General features: G+C 42.8%; 6 protein-coding genes across 6 annotated transcripts; 2 read left to right on the forward strand and 4 right to left on the reverse strand.

The window, feature by feature from the left end:
* Positions 1 to 113: 113 nt before the first annotated feature.
* PAAG_11896 (hypothetical protein) lies at positions 114 to 881 on the forward strand (the record flags this gene model as incomplete). The annotated part of the gene is made up of 2 exons (XM_015847463.1): positions 114 to 340; positions 581 to 881. 2 exons carry the CDS (start codon positions 114 to 116, stop codon positions 879 to 881), a joined length of 528 nt encoding a protein of 175 aa, XP_015702951.1.
* Positions 882 to 4,417: 3,536 nt separating this feature from the next.
* On the reverse strand, positions 4,418 to 5,380 carry PAAG_04582 (hypothetical protein; the record flags this gene model as incomplete). The annotated part of the gene is made up of 3 exons (XM_015845306.1): positions 4,418 to 4,456; positions 4,575 to 4,955; positions 5,273 to 5,380. 3 exons carry the CDS (start codon positions 5,378 to 5,380, stop codon positions 4,418 to 4,420), a joined length of 528 nt encoding a protein of 175 aa, XP_015699532.1.
* A 2,231-nt stretch (positions 5,381 to 7,611) lies between these two features.
* PAAG_04583 (hypothetical protein) lies at positions 7,612 to 9,597 on the reverse strand (the record flags this gene model as incomplete). The annotated part of the gene is made up of 6 exons (XM_015845307.1): positions 7,612 to 7,700; positions 7,809 to 7,952; positions 8,033 to 8,082; positions 8,152 to 8,515; positions 8,611 to 9,091; positions 9,145 to 9,597. The coding sequence occupies 6 exons, from the start codon at positions 9,595 to 9,597 to the stop codon at positions 7,612 to 7,614; spliced, it is 1,581 nt and encodes a 526-aa protein (XP_015699533.1).
* Positions 9,598 to 10,620: 1,023 nt separating this feature from the next.
* On the reverse strand, positions 10,621 to 11,839 carry PAAG_04584 (hypothetical protein; the record flags this gene model as incomplete). The annotated part of the gene is made up of 5 exons (XM_015845308.1): positions 10,621 to 10,748; positions 10,811 to 11,226; positions 11,312 to 11,463; positions 11,531 to 11,683; positions 11,753 to 11,839. 5 exons carry the CDS (start codon positions 11,837 to 11,839, stop codon positions 10,621 to 10,623), a joined length of 936 nt encoding a protein of 311 aa, XP_015699534.1.
* Positions 11,840 to 13,825: 1,986 nt separating this feature from the next.
* On the forward strand, positions 13,826 to 16,652 carry PAAG_04586 (GTPase-activating protein GYP7; the record flags this gene model as incomplete). Its single annotated transcript, XM_015845309.1, has 6 exons — positions 13,826 to 13,972; positions 14,084 to 15,299; positions 15,364 to 15,444; positions 15,534 to 15,796; positions 15,868 to 16,186; positions 16,273 to 16,652. The coding sequence occupies 6 exons, from the start codon at positions 13,826 to 13,828 to the stop codon at positions 16,650 to 16,652; spliced, it is 2,406 nt and encodes an 801-aa protein (XP_015699535.1).
* Positions 16,653 to 17,774: 1,122 nt separating this feature from the next.
* On the reverse strand, positions 17,775 to 21,689 carry PAAG_04587 (GAS2 domain-containing protein; the record flags this gene model as incomplete). Its single annotated transcript, XM_002793631.1, has 1 exon — positions 17,775 to 21,689. The coding sequence occupies one exon, from the start codon at positions 21,687 to 21,689 to the stop codon at positions 17,775 to 17,777; it is 3,915 nt and encodes a 1,304-aa protein (XP_002793677.1).
* Positions 21,690 to 27,352: the final 5,663 nt, after the last annotated feature.

Genomic DNA, 27,352 nt, shown 5'->3' on the forward strand with positions numbered 1-27,352 from the left:
GGTTAAAATTTCCTTTACTCCACTAAATTCCCTTGTCTTCTTTTCCACATTCCAAACTATTACCGTTTGCCTTCGCTCAACCAGATACGAGTTTGGCATGTAGTAAGCAGCTCATGTCCAGCAAACGTAATGCAGAATTACTTCAACGGCTGCAAAAGGAGGATACCCCTATAGGGGGCAAGACTGAGAAGTCAACGAGTGGAAGAGCCGGAGAAGAGTGGTGGGTTGAACTCTGTTGTATATGTATTGTTCAGAGTATACTAAGTGGGTTGGGACGGGAGCAGGCGCAGCACCTACTAAAATACGGGGTCCACTCAGAACGGGATAAGCAGCTAACCCGGTAGGTTAAGTGATCAAAATAAGAGAAAATCCTGCATACATATAATTACCACTCACTCTCCCTGGATTTTCGAAAGCGGTTATGGGAAAGCGGGATTTGATCAAATCGTTCCAAGCCCCACCCCCCCCCCCCCCCCCGGGGGATTCCGCCAAAATCAGACCACCGTAAAGCCCAACCAAGAGAGAGAGGGAGCACAGAGAGTCATACAGCTGACCCAAGCCTGTTGAAAATGCACGTAAGGGCGCCCAGCGCCAAGAGTGCCTGCGCAAGCTCCACGATCGCTAACCAGGTGAACCCGCACACCATGCCCCTGTTGGCATATCTCGGGTTTGTGGCTTGTTCAAAACCGACCCCAGTGGTGTTAGGGCCTTGGTATGTTGAAGAGCAAGCCAATTCACCAAGTGTAGCTCTGCCTACTGTTGGTCAACCTGGGAATCGAAAGGACGGCAAGAGAGTGTTGAAGCCTTGCGGCGCTCGATCACTGCGAGTTCGAACTAACAAGATACATAATGCGTGGTTGAGGTTGGCTCCAACTCGGTAACTAAAATGGTCATCCGTAAAATTAGCCAAGTATTCTGACGAACCTGGCGGGGTATAAAATAGCAGCCGGATGCCCTAGCACTGTCATCAATCACGGTGCGGTTATGGCCGTTTGTGATGCCGAGATTTAACGGGGGTGAGTGTTAAAAATAAGCAACCCAGCAAAGGTAACATTATGTATGCTGGTGATGAAAACATGAAGTCAGACTATCATAGATCCCTTCCGCAGGCAGACCGTGTTTCCGAGTTGACGACAATTATCTGGTGAAAACGTCGTTTAATTCACACTGGTCGCATGTTTAAGGCTGGAGGAAGCTGACGGAGGCTGGAGCGTTTTTCAAGATCTCGCCAATTTTGGTAAACGGAGTGACTAATAGCTACTCTGCACTTCTTGCAACCAAGCAACTCGCAAACAAAACACGAATATTACCATCAGGTAAGAATTAAGTACCAGATGCTTCTCAACAACAAACGGCATAATTCCAATCTATTTTAGAATGGGACCCTGACTTCAGATTTATACTTCTTTTTCTTGCTTATGCGTGCCCTTTCCCGCATCCAGCAACTCTGAACTTTCAGATCATTCAACGCCTCCTCTCATCCGCGTACAACATCACGTTTTTCTTGCCACAATGCAAATACATCGACCCGCGGGAGTTCAATAGAAAATTGATATAATACCGGATACACATATTAGGGAGATAGCCTTTAGCTTTTAACGACGTTGTCCATGTCGTTCCCTAAGTGGTTATCCGCTATAGTCAACAGATATATGAAAAGTAAATTATTATGTTACTTATCCATCCGGACTCGGGAATTCCAACAATTTTGTGTTTGATGGCACCCTCTTTTGTGGTCAACCAGCGTAGTATTTTGATGGTAGGGCCGTTATTTCAACCCAGGTTCAAAACGCAGCTTTTGAACAGAGTAACGTAGTTATTAGAATGCCGGTGTTTGGGCAAACACAACAAACAAGCCGGCTTCTTCAAGAATCCGGACACCCCAGAAGTCGTAGTCGAGGCATCATCCACGATCAAACATCCACTACTTTAAGCATGCATGTTTAACAAAATGTCCATGTTTCTTGCTGGTTTCTTGTTTTGGTCCTTGAAGCAAATTGAGAGTGGAACAGTGCCGCCCCTGTGTTCAGGCTTTGCCAACGTTGATTCGTGTCTGTCTATCATAAAGCAGAGGTAATAACGTATCGGCAATAACTCAAGCATTTTCCAAGGCCAATCGCAACTGTCCATAGTCTTTGATTCCGATGGAATTCTGAGGTTTCCTGAAAGGTAACTTGGAGGATGTTTCTCCCCCTTCGTTTTGGATCAGCCTGAAAAGTTATTTTTCGTATATCTATGACCTGTTTCAGTACATGAAATTCCCGCTTCGGTCTCCCTAGCTGCCAGTCGGTCGTTTTGATTCAGCGGTGATTTTGATCATTGCTAATAGGAAATCAGGTAGGAGAAATGTGACCGCCAAATGAGGGGCCTGCCTTACCAAGGCCAATTACAAAAGTATTTGCTGTTTACATGTACTTGTCGCCGTTTTATCTTGGAATGATCTTCTCGCGAAAACGGGGATAAGGCCCGAACGTGAAACTCTGACAACTCTATCGGGATATAAAACAACTCCACCCCTCACTATTCCACCTGTCTGGGGTCTTGGATACGATACTGGAAGAGGCGGATCACAAAACGAAACCACACCTACTTGACGCCCACGTGGGAATTGAGTCAAACGCGCGAAGCGGGGCCTCCATTTTCATTAGAACCAATGGGGATAAAATAGCGGCTGGCTTTAGAGGCGAGATAAGTTGGCAGTTAACGTTCGATGGCAGAATGTCAATACCCCACCTACATCTCTCTGGGACCCGCAACGCGTTTAGTAAAACACTTGGGATTGGATCAATGATTTACCGCATCTGGGCTAATAAGGGGATATAATACTTGAACTTCAATGGCTCTCTGTGCGAGTTTCTTCATAAATTAACCCACTTTTTACCCAATTTATGCACAAATTTTCAATCAGAATCTTGACATAATAATTTCTTCTTCGACACATCCCAGTTGAGCCCTATATACACAAATTACCGCAAGAGGAAAGATGGCAAGGGGTGGAACATCTAGTTTATTCATCAGTATCCCTGGAAACCCTTAAACTTTCTTTGATTTGTCTAGACAACTTAAAGTAATTGAGCTAAGCAAGGATTGGCCAAACCTTAAACATCTTGAAAAGACTAAATAGATGTGTCCCCCACCCTGGTCATAGATCAGCGGAGCGGTCGTGTTAGCTTGCTTCGGCTCAGTTTCTAGCAAGGCCGAGGATTTATTTATAGGCATCCTTGCAACACAACAAGGCTGTGAACCCGTAACACAGAGATGGAAAGTTCATCTTTTACCAAGTCAGAGAGATATCATGGGACGCATATGGGCTGTGCTTGATACATGGTACAGTAGGTGGTTGGGGGGAGGATACTGTTCGATGCATGCGATGGTATGAATCCATGAATCGCAGGAAATGAGCGATGTGAATGATTTTGTCCTGGATAAATGTGCTTGTGGAACATAAGGCACACACATATATTATTCAGTATCTGCAGGTTTGAACCGTGCAAACGCCTTGAAGAGGATATGGCAGATTCCGTGCCGCATGCAAAGGAAAAAAGAAGGATAATACCAGCAATTTTTATATCACTTCAACCAGTAAGTCTGTGGAGAACAGCGCAAAAGAAGAAAAGACAAAAGAGACAGAATCGAACACACTATCCTCTTATGCTCACCTGGGCAAAAAGTGTAGTATAAAAGGGTGGCTCATGTGTCATTGGGTAAGAATAGTCGAGGCCTGATTGAAGAGGGGTTGAATGCAAGGGCAACATACATGAACATGCATATTCATACCCACGGAAATTTGCATGTCCCAGGCATACCAGGTAAGGTAAGCTGATCTCCCAGATCCCACCTATCCCAGTAGAGTTATATTTATACATTAAAAAAAAAAAAAGAAAATATGTGGCACAGAAATACGCCTACAAAGGCAGCATGAAGGAGATCGAGACCTAACGCAACAATTATCCGTCACCCGGAGACTTCAGCCCAAACCGACAGCTGGAAACGGGATGAGCCACACTACTAGTCAGTTCAATTCAATGTGTGAAGAACTGAATTTCAGCCCCGTGTGCCCCACGGGTTCCGAATGAAACCATTTTACCTGAAAAGCAACGATAACGGAATCGAAAGCTAAAAAGGGCCACCAATGAACCGAACTGGATACAACTTTTCCTGCACTAGACCGCTCATAGTTCATGGGAAATGTGCCCTATGTGCAACGGCGGAACAAAAAGGATCTAATGTCAGGAATTATTTGGTTCCCAAACTAAGATGTATGCACCAGAGCATTCCAAATAAGTTCCCCGCCAGAACTCGCTTCTCTGGTGGAACTACTGTGAAACTTATCACCGAGACCATTGGCCAAAACTTCAGTCCATCTATGATGATGGGAAAGAAATCCTGTTTGTTTAATATTAGCCTTTCCGCTCATCTATTGAAGCATCCCGAACATTGTCCCGTAGTCTGCTGCCTACTGGGCTAGCGTGAGATCCGGACAGGTGAAAAGTGTTTCGGGAGACAGTCGTTGATGCGTTACATATTTGTAACAGACTTGTTAAAAAAACAAACCACGGAAGAGCATAACCTACTTTCATTAAGGATTGTTTGATTGCAGTGGTATCTTGTCCATGCAAGACAGAGATGGTTACTATAAACAAAGCTGAACTCCATGCCGCCCCAAGTGTCTGGTCTATCAGAATTTTGATAACGGTATTTCGAATATTCAATTTCTGAGTGGATTTTTCTTCTGCGTTACTCCCCGGCTGATAACTTTCGTCCAAGTTGCCTGCCAGGCTTGTAACCCTTTTAGCCTTGCCTGCAACTGATTTCAGATTGCTAGGAGAGTTAGAATTGGAAGATCCTGGAAACGTAGCTTCGAGCTGATCCTGCCAGAGGACCATGAGGGGGTTTGTGATCATCGCGCATGCCATAAAGCGGATCAACTGAATGGGGTCAATGATGAGCGGAGACTATTGTTCGATGTGTACAATTTTACAGAACAATCATTTGGGTTAGCTATCGGATAGTGTTTTGGGTAGTTTCCATTTTCATACTAGTGAAGAAGTTTAGGAGCATCAAGATTGAAAATAATCACTTTAGGATTGTTTTGGGTGGGAAGCACAACTTTGCCGGGGGGGGGGGTAAATAAACATGAGAGCTGGACAGGGAACGCCAAACGGAGATAGGCGAACAACACAAAGAGGAATACACTAAGCTTTAAATGACGGTAATCCCGGAACCTTCCAAAAGAAAATCGACAACTGGTTCAAGAGTTAAAAAAACGTACCCCATGTTTGTAGGCCGATACTACTTGCGCTACCACGTTTGAACTGCCATTCATGAGAACGGGCCCCAGGGTTGACTTCAAGACGGTAGAGATTGAGGTTGGAGACATGATGAGAGGTTTGACGTTGAAACGGGCGTGAGAACAGCTGGTTGACCGGAACCCTTTGTCTCAAGCAACCTAAACTTGTTCAAAAAGCTTCGTTGACAGATCCCTTGAGAGAGTGGGAGGGATCAGTTTCAAAGGTTACATAGCGGAACAAAAGTTGAAGCCAAATTCAGACGCAAACCTTTGCAGCAGATCTTCAAACAACTCACCAACCGCGTGGGAGCAAGGGTTGAGTCTGTGTTCGACGCAAATTTGAGTTGGCTAAAGCAGAATTCCCTTCCAGCCACATGTCAGGAATCAGCAAGCATCGGATTTAAGAGTCGCCAGGCAGGGGATCCTGGTCTGCGACAATTTTGCGGCATTTATGGATTCACGAAGAATTCTAATTCCCGTGCATGTAGTTACCTGGGCAGTACATTAACTATGGGTTTAATATATACCCCTTTGTCTCTCGAGGCACTTTCTCCAATTCTCCACAGTTGCATACAACATTCCTCAGACTAGCGAAAGTAACTAGCTGATAACAATATAAATTTAATATTGAGGGGAGAGTGGGGTGGTGGGTAGGGGGTGAGAAGCTCGCCGCGTTAGCGAATTGAAGATTCCGGACATGGCTGACCAGGAAATGTAGCTATGAACTTGTCTCAGCTCGCCGAATACTTCGTAGCTCCACAGCGACCACTATACGGCATAAATGCATTGAGAGATCTCCTAAGCCACGGTATAAGACAGCTATCGAACCGCACACAAAAAGATCAGAAAATCAAATGTTTTACAATGCCCTTAATTTTTTCGTCTACAGTTGCCCCATTCTAAATGGACGAAGATTTCCGCCGGGCGCTGCAATTGGCCAACAGGTTAAACACAACGTGCAACTAGGCCAATAGTGGATGAGATTTGTCTGAATCACTTCAGGACAAGCAAAACCTATTACCCCAAGGTCCTTTGTGCCATTTAGAGACCCTGACTAATACTTCTTCCATTGGTGAGAGACTAGAAGATATATGTCTGGACCACTGCGGGGACCGGAAAAACGAGATTATGAAGAAGAACCTGAGGTAAAGGTACCAAAGATATATAAGATTCGAATAAATTATGGATATACGGAGTAGTTACCCAGGCACTCGGAAAAGTGTCCAATGTACTAGGGTGGCATGGTTGGTGCCAGCATAGTCCAAATGTAACTCGCGAAAACCATTCATATTGCTTCCCTAAAAATTGTTTCCGGTTGGCATGATTCAGTATGTGGGCGGCCATCTTTGGAATAACAATGTGACCTGAATATGTACTTTGAGAACGGGGTGTCAGTGGGTCGTAGGGACATTAAGATCGTCTGCTTCCTGTCGGGGCGACTTTCTAGCTCCACATTTCTACGTTTCAGGCGTTGATTTGTTCTCCGAAGTCCAAATTTCCATCAAACGATTCAAGAACATTGCTTTAACCTCGTGGTGATTCACCCCTGTCGCAGTAGAGAACGAGTGTGGTACTCCGTTTCATCCGCAGTGTGTCTAGCGACGTGCCATTATCTCTTCATAGACCTTCTTTAATTTAGAATTTCGTGTCAATTAACGTTACCACCATCCCCAACCCGACGATGTGACAATCGTAGCTAACTAGGAACGGCAGATAGAATAAAGATAAAACAATGTATACTCGCTCATCGGGTCTCGTGTCGTCTGAAACTTCTCTCCCCAGAGGAATAACGAACAAGAAAATGAAGGTGAAACGAAGGCGAAACGAAAGGTGAAAACGTAATCTGGAAGTTGAACGCCTATCGACAAATCTCCCTTTGGCCATTCTCCTGGAGAGGTTTCCCGCATTGGCTTGAACGATGTCGTTGGACGACGTACAAAGGTAAAAACACACTCGTTCCCATCGAGCTTATTTATATATATATATATATATATACAAGTATAACTATTACGTAGCGTATTTCACCACTAACTCCACACTCAGACTCTTTTCTTTCTGTCTACCGTTTCTTAGGGGTCGAACGATTCAAGAATGTTATTAAGCTACCAAACTGAGTACGAAGTATGATATACTGTCAACGAAATGCGTTCGTCCCGTTTATTAGCTTATTTTTGTCTTCGATAATCAAACTCCTCCATTTCAGATAAACCGAATTTGAAGATTTCTATTCTATATTATATTTGTCTCCGGATCTTATCAAGCTTCGTCATATCCGGGAGTGCCGAGAACGGCCCCAAAATCACCCAAAGACCAGAGGGCTCTCACCAATCAAGAGGGTCCTTGACCCTTGTTTTAGTGAGACCCTTTGAACAACCGGCGTCTTCAACAAAGGCTTCGAGCTCTTTGCATACTAGACAGAAGGTGAAACAATAAGCATTTACAATTTCAATGCCACAGCCGGGAAGTATATCATGGCCTTCATGTTGAGGACCGAGGCAGGCGTGTGAAACAAACCTACATTCATTTGCTCGCTTGTATTTGTCGCTGGTGCTTGACAGTCGGACAGTTGGCCAGATTTCTTCCCCCTGAACCCGCTCGAGCGTAAGATGAGATTTTAAATTTGAGAGGATGAGCTCTTGCAGTGCGTTGTCATGCAAACGGGCTTTTGGATAAAAGCCAGTCAGTATTCTAGCCTGATGTTCTTAAAGGTGCTTGGTGTGCTAGAATTCATGGGATACATACCAACCATCCCATCTCTGAGGCTGAGTTGATTGTCACAATCGGTTTTGCAGCTTCGATAAAGCACCGTCAGCTCTAAAGCAGTGCTATATGACTCCTACCAGCTCTCCTGGGTGCCATACCTTCCAGGGGCATTCAATGTTTTGTAAGCAGTTTCCAATTTTGCTATCTCCGATACAAACCAAGGTTTTACATCTGCTACCACCGCATGGTTTCTGTCTGCGTTCCGTACTGCAAAGCGTTCGTATATATCACAGCGGATGGATGAGCGGCCTACGTTCATTGGCACTATTGAAACAGAAAACCAGATGCCTCCTTTTCCGGTAACATGGATTGAAGTTGCAGGGAATACATCCAGGTTGGTGTATCGGTATCCATTTTGATCCCTGCTGCTGACACTAAACATCGATTGGAGAACTGAACGTAAATTTCCCGATTCTTGGTTCGTTCTTGCTGAGGAGTGATTATTGCCATGCATGTCCAGGACTGAACCATGATCAGCTCTCTTCTTGGTTTTTTCAATGCCTTCCTAGTTCCAGAAGGTTCCTATACTGCAAGGACCTTGATGGTTCCAGACTCACCAGCCAATTTCCAATTGAATCTCCCTTCAACCTCCCACCCATCAATCCGTGAAGACCTCTGAGATATTTGATTCGCATTCGCAAATCTGTCGATGGCATGAACCTCAAGGTCAGGCTCGGCCACGTCATTACGAGAATCCAAATTCACAAATATAAAACCATGTTTCGTTATCCTCGTGTGGATCTCAAACAGACTGTTCTGAGACTTGTCAAAACCTTCCAAGCATTCGAACTGTGGCGCTTTGATCAAGTAACCTTGAGTATCATAACTCCAGCCATGATATCTGCACCCCATCACAGTTGTCGATCCAGATTTCTTCCTTGAGATAACCGGATACGCTCTGTGTCTGCAGACATTGTGAAAAGAACGGATGATGCCATCTTTCCCTTGAATGAGGAAAAGGGGGAAACCGCATATTTCGAAAGCGTGATAGTCTCCCGGTTTGACGAAGCGACTTGTGTGGGCGATGAACAGCCATGCCTGTTTTAGTCTTGTTACCTCATCAGTTTTCCTTTGGCTGAGTGGGACAAGACTTCATCTAGCGATTCTTCCCCAATATTCCAGCCGTCGTCACGTTCAACATCGTTGGGATATTTGCGTTTGGGATAAACCGAACACATCCAGGCAAACTGGTGGAAGTATGCATTCCCTACCTTACTGAAGATCGCCCGTCTTTCCAATCGAAACACCTCATCCCCCGTCCACCAGCCCTCGGGGAAATCAGATTCTTTGGAAACGTTTATTGAAGACGATTCCCTAATTTCCGTCGCATCCCAATCCCTGATGGTGGTAACAGTTGCCGGCTGAGCAATCTCTATCAAGAACGAGTAGAGAGAGCCAAGCGGACGAGCCACTGACCATGACATTAAGGATTTCCTTGATAAATTGCCATCTATCCGCGTCACTGCGAGTATGACAAGGAGAATAATCGGGATTGAGCCGAGGACGTATGTTGTTGATAGTAATGAGGTGAACCATTCCATCATATTAATTCGATAATAACACTCGTGCAGGGTGTTAATACGTAGAGAATGTTAACGGGACGAGGGAATCTTGATGTATGGGTTTTATTGCGAGAACCCCTTCCTGATATTATTTGTTCTTAAGAATTCCAACAAGCATACGACTTGTCATCTAACTAAATAGCGGAAACCAGCTGCATTCCCATTTCACTGCAGATCGTCTTTCGTCCTCCTATCCGTGTTTTCCTTCCGCATGCCTGATTTACTTAGCTACCCTTTTTTATTCCATCAAAAGCATCCTTACGGAGGCGATAAGAGTAATTCCTCCGCCACCCTGTATTTTAAACCCTTACTATCAATCACTAAGCAAACAATGTAATGGATGTACTCTGGATACCAACCCAAATAGTTCGTTTTCCTTCACCATCATCATCATCATCATCATCATTATTATTATTATTTGGACCCAATTCTGATTGGATGCCCAAAATATTTCCCAATCAGGTGAGAATTCCCATTGACCTGATCACTGGCTGGATCCAGCTTTATGAGCTTCGGCAAACAGCCCCCGCATGACCAATTAGTTAACTAGTTAGTTACTTAGTTGGCGAGGTGATTTTAACTCGGGCCAGCAGGCCGCAACGACTCCCAAGCTTGAACGACAGCTCCTTTGCACATCGTCATTTTGTGGGGCAGGGAAGAGTGCTAGAGAGGGACAGATCACAGCGAATGTGGAGGGTCTAGACTGTCTGGGATAGCTATGGGTACGTGGGACCTGTCAAGTACCATACTTGATACCGGTGGACTACGTACGTGAGTAAAAATGGTGTAATATCTTCCCCTCCGGCTACTTCTCTAGAGTCACTGTTTAAATCCATATGTGTCTTTAGAGAGAGGTATGGTTCCACTACTATAGATAAGGAAAATATGGTTGTATGTAAGTTAACAGTTCTTTTTGAAAGATTTTTATAGCGTACGTAAATATTCCACGAGTACCAAAACAGAGAATGGGCGAGAATGTCTGTCTGCTGACTGGTGGCTAGCTAGTTACAGAGTGCTTCGGCACGATTGGGCCAGGTTTCCGGTTCCATCTTCCACCGCCTCTTCCGAAGCCCTCTTATGTTTCTCAAGCTTGTACTGCTCAGTAACCAGGCCGAAAACGCGGTTTTGATAGTCTGTAATGCGACATCAGCTTCGTATAGACCTTATTAATTTATGAGCCTGACAATTGACTCACATATGACTCCGGTTTCTTTAACCGGATTTAGGATTCCCTCACTATATACACCGTTTTTCAAGTTCTCCTGCGCTCTTTCACAAAGCTCATAGTCTTCCATGGCCACTTGACGAACAAATTTGAAATAATCTTCAAATTTGTGGCCTGATTCGAGGTGGTAGTAATCAAATTCCATCCTAGTAACGTTTGGATCCTCGGTTGGGCAAACGCGGAACGAAGACATTCCCCCACCGTACACGTTCAACGTGCAATTGGGAAAGAAATAGAGGAAAAGTCCATCATTCGGTTTCTTCGGGTCGGCGATGTGTTGAGAAAAGTTCAAGTGATTATGAACCGTATAGAATGTGGGAGGGTAATAGACGGAAAACGAAGGGTGAGTATACTGGCAATGCAAACATTCTTGATACCCGTCCACCCTGTGAATCATATGTTAAAACGGGCGCCAGTTGAGCGTGGGGTGGCAAGACATGCATTGTTTTCCAATTGAAATTCCCTTCATACGTGATACTGCGACGATAAGGGAGCCAGGTGAAGTCCACTCTTGCTATAAGAGGCTCTAGGTCGGGGTAAAACTCATAAAAGTCTGGCGCCTCCTGTGATATCGCGGCGAACAGTAGTCCGGTTGGTGTAAGATGGCTGGGTAATTTCAACCCCTTGACAATTAGGAAACAAAGATCAACACCTGGATGATAACAGAGCGACACTTGTAATGATCCTCACCGTGCCCTCATGAATCACTTCCAACTCTTCGGACGTAGGAAGAGCTGAAATACCATATTTTCTTTGAACAAAAAGACGTTCCTGAGCAATTTCATAGCGAACCTTGGAGTCAACTTCGTTGAAGCGTGTTACCGGACCAAGGAGATACCATGACTATTAGGTTAAATATATAATCCCAGGTAATGTCACGTTTACAAGTGCAAAATGTCAAAAGCTGCGCACCTTCAAAAACACAGCACGGCGCTCAAGATTGTAGAGGGGAAGGCTCCTATACCACGAGGCGGGAAGAGTTCTTTGGAATTTCGCCATTTTGAACCTATTGTTTTAAATATCAGAGAAAACGGATGAAATCCACACAATTAAATAACACGTCATGAGCTTATTACGTGTGTCAAAACTCCAGTTAGGCCCACGTCCATCGACTCATGCGGATGTCAGGGTGAGTTCCTTAAAAGGGTTGTCAAATCCGGTTTAGGTAGGCTCATTTCCACGAGTTAAACATCACTGAACCAGCGATATATAAAGGAAAATATGCGCTAAATGCAAACTTTTCTACTCGATGGTTGAAATGCGTGACCAGAGATCTCCGCTAGGTGGAGAAGCTCAGTCGCGGGACAAAATTGAAGGTCATAACAGCTGCCCATTACCAGTTTTAGGTCCAATGTGGGCAATAAACTGCGTTATTCATTTCTCCAGAACGGGCTATACTTGAAGCTATATCTGGCCGTATGATTTGTTGGCAAGTTTCCTTCACTTCCACCATTCAGGATATTTTTAGCCCCAATCAAGTCGAATTTTTTTAACATCTCAGGGTTGCTCGTCAGGTAGTGTGATTGGGAGGATAGGGACCGCAGAGGAAAGCGAAACTAAAAGCGTTAGTAACTGCTGGATGGGAAAATGAAGTGTCGAGACGACGGATATGACCCCAAAATAGGGGGCTGTAGGGATTAGTAACTTAAGAAATGTTGAAACAACCCGGGTTCAAATCTCAAATTTCATCTGCTAAGTTGGTTCATGTAGGTAGAACAAAATGATTCCATGTCTCCATCTATTTGACTTGCTAATTCCCGCAAGGGCTTCTTGCGGCAGAAGGTGTGTGCAGAAGGCATTTAGTAAGTCCCAGGGAGGATTTCAGGTGCCGAATTCGGTTGAAAAGGTTTTGGCATTCATAAGGGTAGAGAAATGTCTTCGAGAAGTCATCCATCATCTTCAGATTGGGGGTATCGCGGTTATATCTTTCGCATCACGACTCACAGGGGAGAGAATACTCTGCCTCAATGGTAGCACTCCGAGGTGTGCTCAGCGCTGACTTGAAGTGTTGACAGCCTTCTCCTGTGTAGCCTGTCTGCTCCATGGGGGCAACCGGACTCCAATATAAGGCAGGCCACCATGATAAGCATTCTCAATCCTCAGTGATAAAACTCCGTGATCTCCTTGAGATGCCTCTATAACTGTTGTACAAGAGAGTATATCTTCCCTTCCCACAGAAACAAACGCTCTCGTTTGCAGGTGCTACGTCTTATATATAGCAAGGAGCAATGAAACGTCCATAACTGCAGTTCTTCGTGAATTTTGCTAATGAAAATGATCAAGCATGCACGATAACTTTCAAGCCCTGAGACGGTGGGCAGTTTCTTCCACACAACCCATTGGATGTTGGAAAGAGTCGGTCTCTCTAGAGGTCAAACCCCGCCTCACCGATTTGAACATCAGTTATAGGTTATTGATTGTTATTGAATGATGTCTACTTTACATACCTGATATTCAAACGTTTCTGACAATTTGCCTAGCAGAGCGTAGTCTTTGAGAATGTCTATCAACCACGCAGGTTCACGGTTTTGTGAGCATCAACCATGATCAAGTTTAGAGAGTGAAAACTCACCTAGTTAATTGGAGTTTTCCACAGGATTGGAAATGTCCTCCTATCGCATTTCCAATTCTCATGAACATATCCCCTTCGGAACCTTTCATTACAATCCACGGGATTGATCTGTGGATGAACTTCCTCAGGAAGACAAACCTTCGATAGATTGATATCACGTGAGAATTCATCGTTGCGCGCCACATCCCAATATGGACTAGCCCAGCCCTAATACTTACGTCAGTGCCAGAAATCATCCAGGCATCTGCGATATCCGATCGGCTGTTCTAACCGTTTGAATAAACCATCGTCACATTTGCTCATGTTCTAATGGCATATCACCACTGAGATCGAATACCTAGCCTATTCGGTTGAACTGAATAGTTCACCATTTCTAATCCTGTCTATTTCTAGGGTATATCCAACCTTGCAATATGGCGGGGTCATCCGCCCGCCTGACTCCCCCAGCATCCCCTACAGCTTCCTTCTACGATGTGAGCGACGACGAGGAGGGCGAATATAACACAATTACGCACACCAGTACGGGTAAAGGAGTAAAGCTGCTATTCTCCAAAAGCAAGGTATGAATACCTAACCCGTTTGTCTGATGAAATCCAATTGGCCCTGTGTTAAGTTGGGGGGCTAAGCTCTGATATGGGATAAAATCGAACTAACATGGGCTCTGAATTTAGGTCTATGTGCACCCTACACCTTCATCGAAAGATAATATACCTGGTTTTATCGCTCTCATACAACAAAAGCCCGTTTCTCGTGATGAACACGATCATTCCGATTCTTCCTCTCATAGGCCCAGGGCCGACGCATCTTCATACCTGCTTGCTTGGGTTCCAGAGTCTTCTCTGGGAGATGCATATAGCACCTACGTAAAAGTCGATTTGTCCAATAGTAGCTCTCCTCCTCTCCAGTCGTATCTGGTACCACCGCTTCCCACTACAACTTCTGCTCCTGGTTCCATCGGCCTATATGCGTTTGCAGTTCCTCTAAGCCAAATATACTCGATAATAGTTCGCCCGCCAAGTTTGGGTTGGTGGTTTGGTAGCTTGGTTATAAATACAAAAGCCGGTGACAGTTTTCCAGCTCTGTTCTTCCATGACACGGAATGTGAATCAACCATTTTGCAGAAGAAGAAAAGGACAAGGGAGAGTTTTGATCCTTTTGGTGAAGATGGAAATATGTTTTGGGGTGGTGATGAGGTTCTAAGATGGCTAAAAAGATACGTAACAGTTGAGAGATCTGGTGCAGATCCCAGCGCGTTTCTTATCAATCCGTCGGAGGAAGATAAGTTGTCCTTCGGCCATCCCTTGACTGTCCATAAATCACAACCTTCGCAGAACGGACAAGGCGGAAACCAGAGAGATGGCGGCATGGATCCTTTCACTCGAGTGCTGAAAGAAACACGGTGGAAGGTCCTAGAGCAGCTCAGCAAGATTACCACATTCACCAGAAGGACTGCACAAGATATTGCAGATAATCCAAAAGTTCCACCTCAGGTTAGACGTCTCATGAGAAACCCCGAGATCATGACTTTACAAGAAGAGTTTGATAGTGCTAGGCTGTATCTGGCACGGTGGGCAATGGGGATCTCTGAGCAGAGCGAACATGAGCGAAATCAGCGAATTTGGACAGCAAGGGACATGATGGAAATGGAAGAGAGCTCAGTCGGTGAATTCGAAATCTTAAATATGGAAGCAGCAAACCTTTCTCTTGCAGATAAACGAAAACCAGTAACCATGGAAGAGTGGAATGGTTGGTTTGACCCTACGACTGGACATTTACAGATTACGCCAGACGAGGCTAAGGAGAGGATTTTCCATGGAGGCCTTAATCCGAACGATGGCGTTCGGAAAGAGGCTTGGCTGTTCCTTCTGGGAGTGTACTCCTGGGAGAGTAATGCTGATGATCGCAAAGCCATAATTAATTCAAAAACGGGATGAATATGTACGCCTGAAAGGAGCGTGGTGGGAGAGATTGATAGAAGGAGTCTCCTCCGCGGAGGACCTTGAATGGTGGAAGGAGCAGAAAGCTCGAATAGGTTTGTTATATTCCATTCTGTGTATAGTATCCATATTGTATTATCTTTGTCACACTGACATGAAACATTTCTGGCCGTTCGTCATGCAGAAAAGGATGTTCATCGCACAGATCGTACTATCCCGTTGTTTGCAGGGGAAGACATTCCTCACCCCGACCCGGATTCTCCATTTGCAGAGACCGGCACCAACGTCCACATGGAGCAGATGAAAGACTTGCTCCTTACATATAATGAGTATAACCACGACCTTGGATATGTTCAAGGAATGAGTGACCTTCTAGCCCCAGTCTATGCCGTAATGCAGGACGACGCGGTCGCTTTCTGGGCATTTGTTGGGTATATGGACCGAATGGTACATCACTAGCTTTCCTGTAAATCCTCTTCACCTGCTATCACATTTTATTAACGCCATGGTTTGTGCAGGAACGGAATTTTCTACGAGATCAATCAGGGATGCGGTCACAATTGCTCACTCTAGATCAACTCGTTCAATTAATGGACCCCCAACTCTACCTCCATCTTCAATCGGCAGACAGCATCAACTTCTTCTTTTTCTTCCGCATGTTGCTTGTTTGGTACAAACGAGAGTTTGAATGGGTGGATGTTCTAAGGTTGTGGGAAGCCCTTTGGACGGATTACCTGTCAAGTAGCTTCCATCTATTCATCGCATTAGCGATTCTCGAAAAGCATCGAGATGTGATCATGAACCATCTCAAGCATTTCGACGAGATTTTGAAGTACAGTACGTACGAACACTTTGTTTCTGCCTTCAGTCACACTCTCTTCAACACCAATCATATCACGTTGCTAACAAACTTCGCAATATAGTCAACGACCTTTCCAACACTATGGAGTTAATCCCCATTCTCTCCAGGGCAGAAGCCCTGTTCCACCGATTCGAGAAGAAAGTCGAGGCCATTGACAAGAAGAACCATTTTCCCACTCCACCCGTTCGCCGACGAATAGTTACATCACCTTACAACACAATCCAGTCCCCATCGCAATCCCAGTCGCCCTCACCAGGGAACACTAGCCAAAGCACCTCCCGGGACCGCCACCGCAGCGCCGCAACCTCACCCCTTAACAGCCAAAGAGTTGATGTGGAACGGATAATCACCCCTGAGCTTCGCGGACTGATGAGCAAGAAGGTAGAAGTTTTAGATCCAGAACAGGTCAGAGAGCATGGCGGGGGCACGAGGCGGAATTAATTTCAATCCTTGCTCTCGTTATTTGTGGTCATTACATCGAATACCCCGTCTACCTAAGATGCTGCAGCCCTCCCCCTTGTCCCCCTCGACCCGAACGCAGTACTTATGATTGCGTTCTTGAGCTTCATAACAACTTCTGTAAATCATCCCTATTATTCCCATACTCGATACCATTCCACACCCTTATATATGCCAACATGTGTTCACCGATGCAAGCATAATTGTTTATTTCGTGTCCCTGTTACCGTTTGAATCACCCCTCGTGACCCTCTTCATACATCCTCTCACTTCCTAGCATGACCTTTTCCTCCTTCCGATCTACCGGTCCCGCAATGCTGAATTACCATCATATTCTATGTATCTTAATTTTCTGCTATCAGTATTTTTCATCTGTAAGGCTTCTGTACTTGCAGATCGGTGTTTGTTCTTTTTTCCTTGATTACGCAATACCTCAGTCATAAGTTGACGATGATGCTAATCAGGATTGCCAATGCGATGAAATGATTGAATGAATTTGTTGCAGGTCTTCATCCCTCGTTCTCCCGTTAAGGACAACGCGAAACAAACGATGTGATGCACTGGATAATTTCGAATAAAACTTTTAATACTTCTAACCCGCGAGTGTATAAAAATGAGGAAACGAGAAACCAAGGACGAATGAACTAAGTAAGGCTGTCTTTAATGCTTCCATTGCAAAAATATCGAAAACGCCGGATTGTGCATGAGTTAAGGGAGCAGGGTAAAATGTAAAACGTAATTGAGGGCGAGAAGAAAATGAGAGTGTGAACAGAAAGTAAAAAAAGAAGTAAAGATCGGAACAAAAAGTGAAACCTTGAGAAGCAAGCACAGTGGTATAGGAAAATTAAAAAATAAAAGGAAAAGGGAGAAGGAAAAAGGAAGAAGGAGAAAGGAGTACGGATACTCGGAAGGGAATTATCGTCCGAATGAACATACCATCACCTAATCAATTGGTCAAGTAGTCTTTACGAGAGCAAAACCAATACCAACCATTCATCCGTAGTTGCACTCCTACACCTTAAGTTCCAAAAAAATTTTCATTAAAGCCCAAAGAAAGAAAAAAAAAAAAAACGAGATTCTTCTGGATCACCTTAAGAGAAGTCCTCATTCCCTCCCTTTACCTAACCCGCGAAGATACACTCGTTTATTCCCACCGCCATCATCCCCTGTATTACTAACCCTCCTATGGCCCCCTTCAACCAGGTCGCCCACAACATCCACCTGCGAAACAGCAGGTCGGAAGCGTCTGAGATTCCCATAAGAGCGTTCGGGCCTCAATGTCGCTGAGGTTCGTCGAGCGCGTCCGATGACGTCTTCGACCCACGCCTCGTTCTCGGGGCTAATTGATACTTGTCTGGACTTCGGCTTTGGGCCTGCGAGTCCTAATGGGGTAGAGACGTGGGACCCGTCGCCACCATAACCTGAAGCAAGGCTCATGGATGCGTTGGAGGAGGTGGAGAGTCTGCGGCGAGCAGACGATAGGAAGGAAAAGTGGCTGCCGCCACTGCCACTGTTGGATCCTTGGGAGGCTTTTTCGATGTTGGCTGTTGTTAAGGTTGGGAGCCCTGACGGGGTTGCCATGGATCGACGGGATTTACGGACATTCAGTGAGGTGGGGCGGATGTCGAATGCAGAACCGGGACGGGATATGGGGGTTGACGGGCTGGTGTTCGAGGTTGGAGCAGCATGTTTGCCGTGTAATGAGTGGTTGGGTGATGTGTTGTGAGTGGGGATGCCACGGACCTCGAACTTTCCGTCTGAAACATCTCGCCGGCCGTGATGGAGCGCGTACTCTCGAAGGTATTCTCCGAGATCGGCCCATCCACCACCAACTCGTACCATGACCCGTTCTCCGTCTTCACCGACTGAACGCACAAAGAGTTTGACAGGTGCTGTCTTCCCTCCGCGGTGGAGATGGTAGAGTCTGACAGCAGAGTCATCGTCATTATGTGTGTGGGGTCGTCTCGAGCGGCCGAATGCTGGTGTGAGGGTGAGTGAAGGGGTAGGGGTGTTGCTACGACTCAATGCGGGGGATTGTGACTGCAAAAAATCCCGTTTTGGAGAATTCGAGTACGAACAGTCAGACGCACGAGGGGTGCTTTGGTTGCTTTTGGTGCTCTCTGGCGTTGATGCTAAATGGATTCGGGCGGGAATTGTTGTAAGGATGGAACTGATCTTTTCCTCTAGGTGATCTTCCGGTGATCTTGGGGTGGTAATAGAAGGTGCAGTTGATGAATTGGCAGAAATGGATTTTGAAAGAGGAGCACTGTGAAGAGGGGCTATGATCTTCTTCTGCTTTTGTGAAGAAAGGGAAGCTACTGGACTAAGAAGCTTAGAAAGTCGCTTGCTGGATCTACGTGGGAGACTCGGTGGCGGAGTGGGGGTGGTTGGATATTTAATAGCATTAACTTTGCTGTCCGTAACACTAATTGATGGAGAAGGTTCCTCAGCAGTAGATGGAAGGGATTCTGAGGAGGTAGATACACGTGAACCCCAGGGATAATTTGGGCTAAGGCGTAGAGATCTAGTGCTGAGTCGGTGTAAAGACGAGAGACCCAGACTAGATACTGTACGGCGGAGGTTTGGCATCGATTTCTGCCCATTGGCAGGTCCAATGCTAAGCCTATTCGAGACCACGATACTCCGGAGTTCGGCTTTTGGTAAAACTTCAATTGCTGCAGAAGACGCCTGCCGGAATTCTGACGATTGCGGCTGTTCTTTAAGATCATCCGTGCCATAAGTAACTTGGGAATCTCCATCCATGAACCGCTCCAGAGGTAAACTCATAGTCCGGTACAGAGTAGAACGGGAAGCAGAAGCCAAGTGGTCACTTGACTTGGGTTTTTTCACGCACGCAACGGTATTTATATTGTGCCCATGGGTTCCGGGAGACTTAGACCCATTAGTGAGAAAGCCGCCAGGAGATTCAACCACGATAGGGCTACCATGGGACGTGGCTACTTGAGCATCCCGAATCTCAGGATTAGATCCATAAGAGAAACCTGACCCAGCAGTTGAGGCAATGGAGATAGTGGAATCGCGACGGTGAGATCCGGTGTCCAGTTTTAGGGTGTCCTGTTTGCTTTTGATGAATCCGTGAGGACTAATATCAGCCGTCGTGGGCGAAGACGGGGTGGATCGATTAATTGCGCTGCAAGGGATGGCCAGGTGGGGAGAAGTAGTACTGCGGAGTGGTGATTGCGGAGACGCAGGGCGACTGGGCACAGCCAGCGGAGAAGAACCAGGCAAGGAAATACCGTCATTAATGGTTGTTCCAGGTGAGTTATTTCCCGGAGGGTTAGTGTTGCTATTTTCTTGGGGCACAGGGGACTCCTCATGGTTCGAACTAGGTTTTTCAGACGTAATTGAAGCACTGGCCCCGGGAAGTACGTTAGTCGCCTGCTTTCCATGCGATTGGCCAGATGGATCTTGGGGGTCATCGATAGAAGGAGTCTGCCGACTTGTCAAGGGATCAGGGCCAGTAGAAGATGGTGGAGAAGTGATTTCTTCATGAATAGAAGAGGTCTCAGGGGTACAAGAAAGAGGGGAAGAAGGTAGAGTTGAAGTGTCGGAGTTACTGGGCAGGGAATTCGGCTCCCCCTCGGTTTTAGCTTCCTTGGGTGACTCCTGAACACTGATTTTGGGTTTGTCTTTATCTTGCTCCTTAATGCGAGGTATTGGTGGAGGCTGTGACAGCGAAATATTTATTGATGCTGGAGTGAGCACGTCGTTCAAATCTAGATCGCTCCGAGAGGGTGTTTTGGGAGGCTCGGGTTTGACATTGGTTCCGGGAAGGTCGCTCACTATCCGTGAGCTATCCTCCATTTCTTCTCGACATTTCTGAAACTGTAGAGACTCTGTGTTTTGGGTTGAAGGTCCACAACCTGCTTCGTCCGGTTTTTCGATCTCACTTGACTGCATGAATGATTCAAGCAGAGGGGTGCTTGACCGTCCGAAGTCATTTTCGACTGCCATCTTCTCTGCTTCAAATGCCCAAGTCGCAAAACCAGCTTCGATGGCTTCCATTTCATCGATCCAGGCATCGGGGAGAGCATCGTCTTGGCCTTCTAGAGAATCTAGGATGCGATCCATTTTACTACCCACAATTAATACCATATTTTTCAACTTGTGGCGAGCGGAGTCGAAAAATGTTTTGGAAAAAAAGGGGTCGTCTATTTCGGGCAGCAGACCTGTTCCCAATCGGTCCAGTGCGCCATCAATGGCCCTCTTTGTGCTCCCAAGGCCAGCCAGTAGCTCGGGGATTTGATGTAGCACGGCGAGGCGAATCTCCCATATATTGAGGAGGGCGTTCAACTTTGAAAGATAAGGGAGTGCTTGAAGGATGGTAGCCGTTATTACTGCAGTGAAATCGCTGAGTTGCACATAGCTGAGAGTGTGCATGTTTGTGGACAACGTGCTATTCGAAGAGGATGGTCTGGAGCGGGAGGGGATGTGGGCATTCAGGACGTGTTCTTTCAGTTCCTCGACATCTAACATTTCCATATCTGCCTTTATCTCATCAATCCTGTACTCGTGCTGTTCTACAACAGCTGCTGGAAGGCATCCCAAGGATGTGTCCCATTGACCATCAGTACATGCATCCTCCCTCTTTGAGGAGACAAACCCTTTTCCCAGGGACGCGTCACGTTTCTGAGGCCACTCCCAAGACAGTACTTCTGTATACCATTGTTTCAAATTCTGTCCGGCCACAGCAGCTCGAACTGCTAAAGAACGCTCAGCGGTCGAAGCATCGGCAATGGCTTTGGAGAGAATCCCCTGAGCGGTCTTTCCTGTTGTCCGCACGACATCTGTTGCTGATAATGCAGTTAGAGTAGATTCCGGTGAAAGATTGGCAAGCAATGGGTCTGAAGCACAGATAAAAGATGACAGGTTTCGGTCTGGAGAGCGGGAACGGGAACGGGATGGACACCGAGGTGGAGATCGGGAAGGTGTTCTTAAACCAGACGAAGGACGGAGGCGGATAGCCGGAGTCAAAGAAATAAACGGATTTTCAGCCATTTTCAGTAGCTAGAAATAGCATCGCGGTGCCCGCAAGGCCCTTTGAGAGGCAGGGAACTGAAGGCACGACGTGGAAGGGTTTAAGTAAAAGTCAGGATCATCGCGGAGTGCGGTAAGGGTTGAGATAAAGAAAATGTCCGGGAAACTCTGTCCAACATGATGGCACGCAGCTGCTGGATGGCTAAAGAGACATCTGTTTTAGAGATGTCCGGGACAACCTTGGAATCAAACAAGCCATTTATTCGAATAGCAAATGTAGATGGCTGACGGGATTAATCGACCGGTAAAATGAGGATGTTTAAACGGGAACGAACGGAGACGGGGAACGGAGACGGGAAAAGGAGACGGGTGGAACAGTCTAACAGGAAGTAAATAGTGGATGAGTTGAAGCTGCAGACAAGAGCAAACCGGTACTCCCAGCGGCTTCAGATCAGGCTGTCAGAATTAGAGGTTGTGGAGAAGGACTACGGCGTCGTTGTTGTCGATGTCGATGTCGTTGTCGTTGTCGTTGTCGTTGTCGTTGTCATTTGGTTGTCGGGAGTCAAAAGATGTTATGGCTGAGAGATTGGGCAAACGGAATTCCCAACTGAGCGGATCACCTAACCGAACGAATTACCAAATATTATATATAGAGTAGATATTCATTTAACTCTTACGATCAATAACAACAAAAAATATTTCATTAAAAGTTAAACTATGCTAGAATTAGAACATCTTAATCCTGTATGTTCAATAGTATTACGGTTATTACACCTCTGAGAGACTCATAGTTGTTATTGTGAGATAGATGAATGTTGTATATTTATTACTTCTTTTTTTTAAAAATATCAATATCTACATTTTGATATTACCTTTTTACAACTGAAGTAATGATTAACTATTTCATATTATATCTTTGTTAGTACCTCTGAAAATTGCATATAATGTTAATCAAGTAGTTTTGCAACTTAAATATATATATATATATATATGTATGTATGTATATAAATGTGCATTTATGTGTACATGTATAACTGGTATTCTTCCGGCCCGACTCTCACACAAAATCCTTCTTATGAATTCTCCTTCTTTCGTTCGTCCTTCCCTAACAAATTCGTCCTTAATATAGAGGGAGTGTTCGGATCATATTCAGTAGCACGAGCATTACATTGCGAATTCATTAGGATAATCACCCCTCGAATAAGGCCCAGTGCCTTCATTCCACATGCTAGGCCTGAGTGCCTAACAGATATGAGAAGTCGAACCTGTATGTCTGTGAGAAGCAAGACAGTCACTCTGTCTGATGACTATTACATGAATTATGAACCTCCCCTTGGAGTGTTTGCCTTCAGTGAATGCCTCCATTGATCACAGTGCTGATCTCCAAAGACCGATGTAGCATCAAGCTATGCAGATGACTGAGCTGCAGCTCTGATTGAATGAATTGAATCCTCTTACATTTGGTGCATCTACCTTCACTTGTGTCATATGCTGCGAAGAAATGATTCTCCATCTTTGACAAATAGGAGTGATATCTCTCGATTTCTCACCTGGAAATTGAAAGCAATTATCAAACTCAATGTTGATAATTCTGTGATTGATTCCTTGTCAAATCAAATGTATATTTCAAAGTCAGTTAGATGAGAATTCTCTTGATGTGAATGAATTAATATTTTAAAAAGTACTATATATCTGAATATCTTATGTATTAATATAAATATTTTAAAAGAAATAGTTAATTAAATTATATAGTAAATTATTTTAAAAAAATTAAACTTTTTAAAATTTTATTTAAAGTTAAAGCTAAGATTTTCATATTTTAAAATATTTCATAGTTTATAGTTACTGAAATTATCTTATTAACTTTTAATATATAATTATTTTATTAATTTAAAATCTTATGATTTTAAAGCTGGTTAAATAAAGTATTTTTAAATGTATTTAATAGACTTTTATAACTATTTAATAATTTATATTAAAAAAAATAAAGTTAAATATTTTTAAATAAAACTTTATAAAGTGATTTAATTCAATTATTTAAGCTAGTATATTAACTAACGTAATTCCACACTGAGTCGGCCACCACACTGAGTCAGCCACCAAATTTCTCCACCTATTAATTTAACTGCTCATTCAATTCAACACGCAATTATGCCATCAAAATGCAAGAAAAACTCTTCAAATTCAGTTGAGCAAGAGGGGAGGATTGAACTCATGATAAAATCTATTCAAAATGATGAAAAGCTCTCAATTCATGAAGCTGTAAAGCTATTTAATGTGCCTAGGTCTACTCTTCAAGATCACCTCAAGCACCAGCCCTCACGGGTGAATTTACATGCAAACTCTCACAAATTATCTGCTGCTGAAGAGGATAGCCTAGTTGAATGAGTGCTGGACAAAGCTAAATAAGAATTCCCCCCCCAGCTGGCATTTGTTGAAGATATTGCTAATTATCTTCTTATCTTATAGAATTCCACTGTTTTCACTACCTCCCCCCCTCAGGTCAGTAAGAACTGGATTTCAAGGCTGATTAAATGTTGTATGGAGCTCTGAAGCCACTATTCCAGATGCTATAATCATGACCAGGCCAAGTGTAAAGATCAGCAGGTTATAAAGGATTGATTTAAGATCTTAAAAGATACAATTGCTGAGCATGGGATTATGCTAGAGGATATGTACAACTTTGATGAGACTGGCTTTGCTATGGGGCTCTGTGCCACTATTAAGATTATTACTAGTAGTAAGCACTATGGTAGAGCAAAGCTCCTATAGCCTGGAAACTATGAATAGATGACTGTAATTAAATTAATTAACACATCAGGATGAGCTCTACCTCTCTATCTCATTCTCAAAGGCCAGGGCTTGTTGGAAGATTGGTTTGAAGGCTTTCCAGAAGACTGGAGGCTAGATGTCAGTCTAAATGGCTAAACTACTGATGAAATAGGTCTGAAATGGCTTCAACAGATGTTTATTCCAGCAGCAGATCCTTGCAGAGTTGGCAGATCTATCCTTTTTATCCTGGATAGACATAGCAGTCACTTTACTTCAGAATTTGATCAAATCTGCAAGAATAATGCTATAATATGTCTTTGCATGCTACTTCATTCCTCTTATATTCTGCAGCTACTAGATGTGAGTGTTTTTTCAATTTTAAAGTGAGTGTATGGAGATCTAGTTCAGGAGTGAATATAGCTTAGATTTAATGTCATTCAGAAGGCAGATTTTCTAGATACATATCTTGCAGTATGTACTGCAGCTTTCAAACCTCAGATTATTCAACATAACTTCAAAGCAACTGGAATAATGCTCTTTCAGCCTGACTATATCCTTCAGCAGCTGGATATTCAACTATGGACCTCTACCTCCTCATATAGTAGCTTTAGCAATTCAACTATATCCTGAGTGCTTTAAACACTTAGTAATCTCCAGCAATTACACTGGCAGATAATAAGATTAAAAACTTAGTAAAGGATTAGCCTCAAGGCTTTGTGGAAGGTTTTGACTAAATTATCAAAGCCTGTGAATATAGGATAGTCAGTGCTACAATTATAAAAAAGCAATATCAGAATATATTCAATATCAATGAGATAGAGAAGCAAAAGCGCAAGAGATCTAAGCGCTAAATTGAGCAGGAAGTAGAAGGTTTAACTAGTGAAGAAGTTCAAAGTCTTCTAGTAGGCCCTATAGAGCCTACAGAGTTTGTTGAACAGCTAGTTATTTAATCCTCCAAGCCTTTAGCTACTGAGCCTGCAGTATATATATGAGCACTATGAAGATGTAGCAATTGTGGAATGCTTAAGCATACAAGACTAAGATACTCTCAATCAAGTATAATTTAATTTAATTTAATTGAGCTTTATTATGTTGAGATAATTTGAATTAAAAACTACTTAGTTGAGATACAGTGAATTTGCTGACTAACTCAGTATGGTAGTCAATTCAGTATGGAATTACATTAACTAACTGAGCTCTAGTAATTGATTTCATAATCAATCTCTAGTTAGATTCTTATATATGAGGATCTGTCACCTTAATATGAACCATCACCTTAACATAAAATATTTTTTTATCCAGAATATTCAATTAATTTATCAATGAATATAACAAAATTCATTAAATATAACTTGATTATACAGTAGATAATCTATTTATGACTTTTTCTAGTAAATTTAATAACTTTGATATTAATATTTTTATCTCTATAATATTATTTAAGTTTTATTATAACTTTCCTTCATTTCAGATACAACTTCTCTAATGCTTTTTAATTATCAAGCTTTTGATGAATGACTATCATCTTGCATATATTAGATGTGAATATGATTTCTTTCTTATATATTATTCTTCAGAATACTTATTAATGATATTCATAAGCTACAATGATTGTAGTAGTTTTTAAGAGCTTATTCTGCAGAAGAGTCACTATATTAATTATCAAAATACTACTTTTATAGAGCTTCTATAGCTCAATTTAAATATATTTATATTTTTTAATATTTTTTATAATTATCAATTTGCATTTATATCAGTTAAATTGATATATAATTGAAGGAATATATTTAATCAAAAAGTCTATAAAAATAAATATAAATAAACTCATATAATTTATTAAAAATAATAAATAAATTAAATAAAATTAAATCTGTTACTTTTTATTCTCTATTGATTGTATAAATTCTAAATATCATACTTTGTATAAAAATGATAATATGAAAAAATTCAACTTTTATAAATTTCTTATAATTATATTTTATTACTTCTTTAATTATCAATAAATAATAATATATAAATATTTGAAAAATCTTTTTATTCAAAGGCTGTAATAGATGATTCATATGTAAAATAAGATAGAAGAGAATGATATTATTTTTATTATAATAATTCATAGACTCATATATATAGTGAAAGTCAAAGTCATTTAATAGAAGCAGATGATGAGGTTCTTTGATATAATTCTTTATAGAGTGATATCATAGTTTCAATCTAAGCACAGATGAAACAAGTATTTAATTATTAGTTATATAAATTATTTAGATAAAGTACTAAGATGATTTCTAGAAGATAAGTTCAGGAAAAACTCTGTTTATATAGCTCTTTTCTTAGTATAATTGCTTTTTTTTTAGTATTATTACTAGGCAGTTCTTATGTTTATAGATTATTTATTTATAGGATAATTGTGAAGTTAATTGCTATACTGTTGTTAAGGAGTTGCAATTATCAATTAATATTAGTTCAGTTATTTTACACTATTAATTAGTCTTGACAGAGTCTGTTCTACGCTATTACAAGTGATAGAAGTGTTAAATCCATTGAAAAAAGATTTAATCATTATTATAATTAGTATCTGATATACTCATCATGATATTCTTCTCAATCTTATTAATTCAGCACTTATATAATTATTTTATATTAAAAATATATTAAAAAAATTATAAAGTTATCTGTTAATATTATTTCAATGATTATAAGATTTTCTCTATTATTTGAACTTTCCACATAAGTCTGTCTTTGAGAATCTTATTTAATTTCTATTCTAAACTTTGTTTCATCAAAGTTATAGATGTCATTAAGTTGAGTTTCAAACTTATTCACTATATTTTTAAAATGATTAAATTAATCAAATATGAATGATGATTTATAAACTTGCTTTCTTACCATGTCAATAGTCTTCTGTCATCATATAT

The sequence above is a fragment of the Paracoccidioides lutzii genome (assembly GCF_000150705.2).
Source record: "Paracoccidioides lutzii Pb01 unplaced genomic scaffold supercont2.11, whole genome shotgun sequence".
Taxonomy (NCBI): domain Eukaryota; kingdom Fungi; phylum Ascomycota; class Eurotiomycetes; order Onygenales; family Ajellomycetaceae; genus Paracoccidioides; species Paracoccidioides lutzii.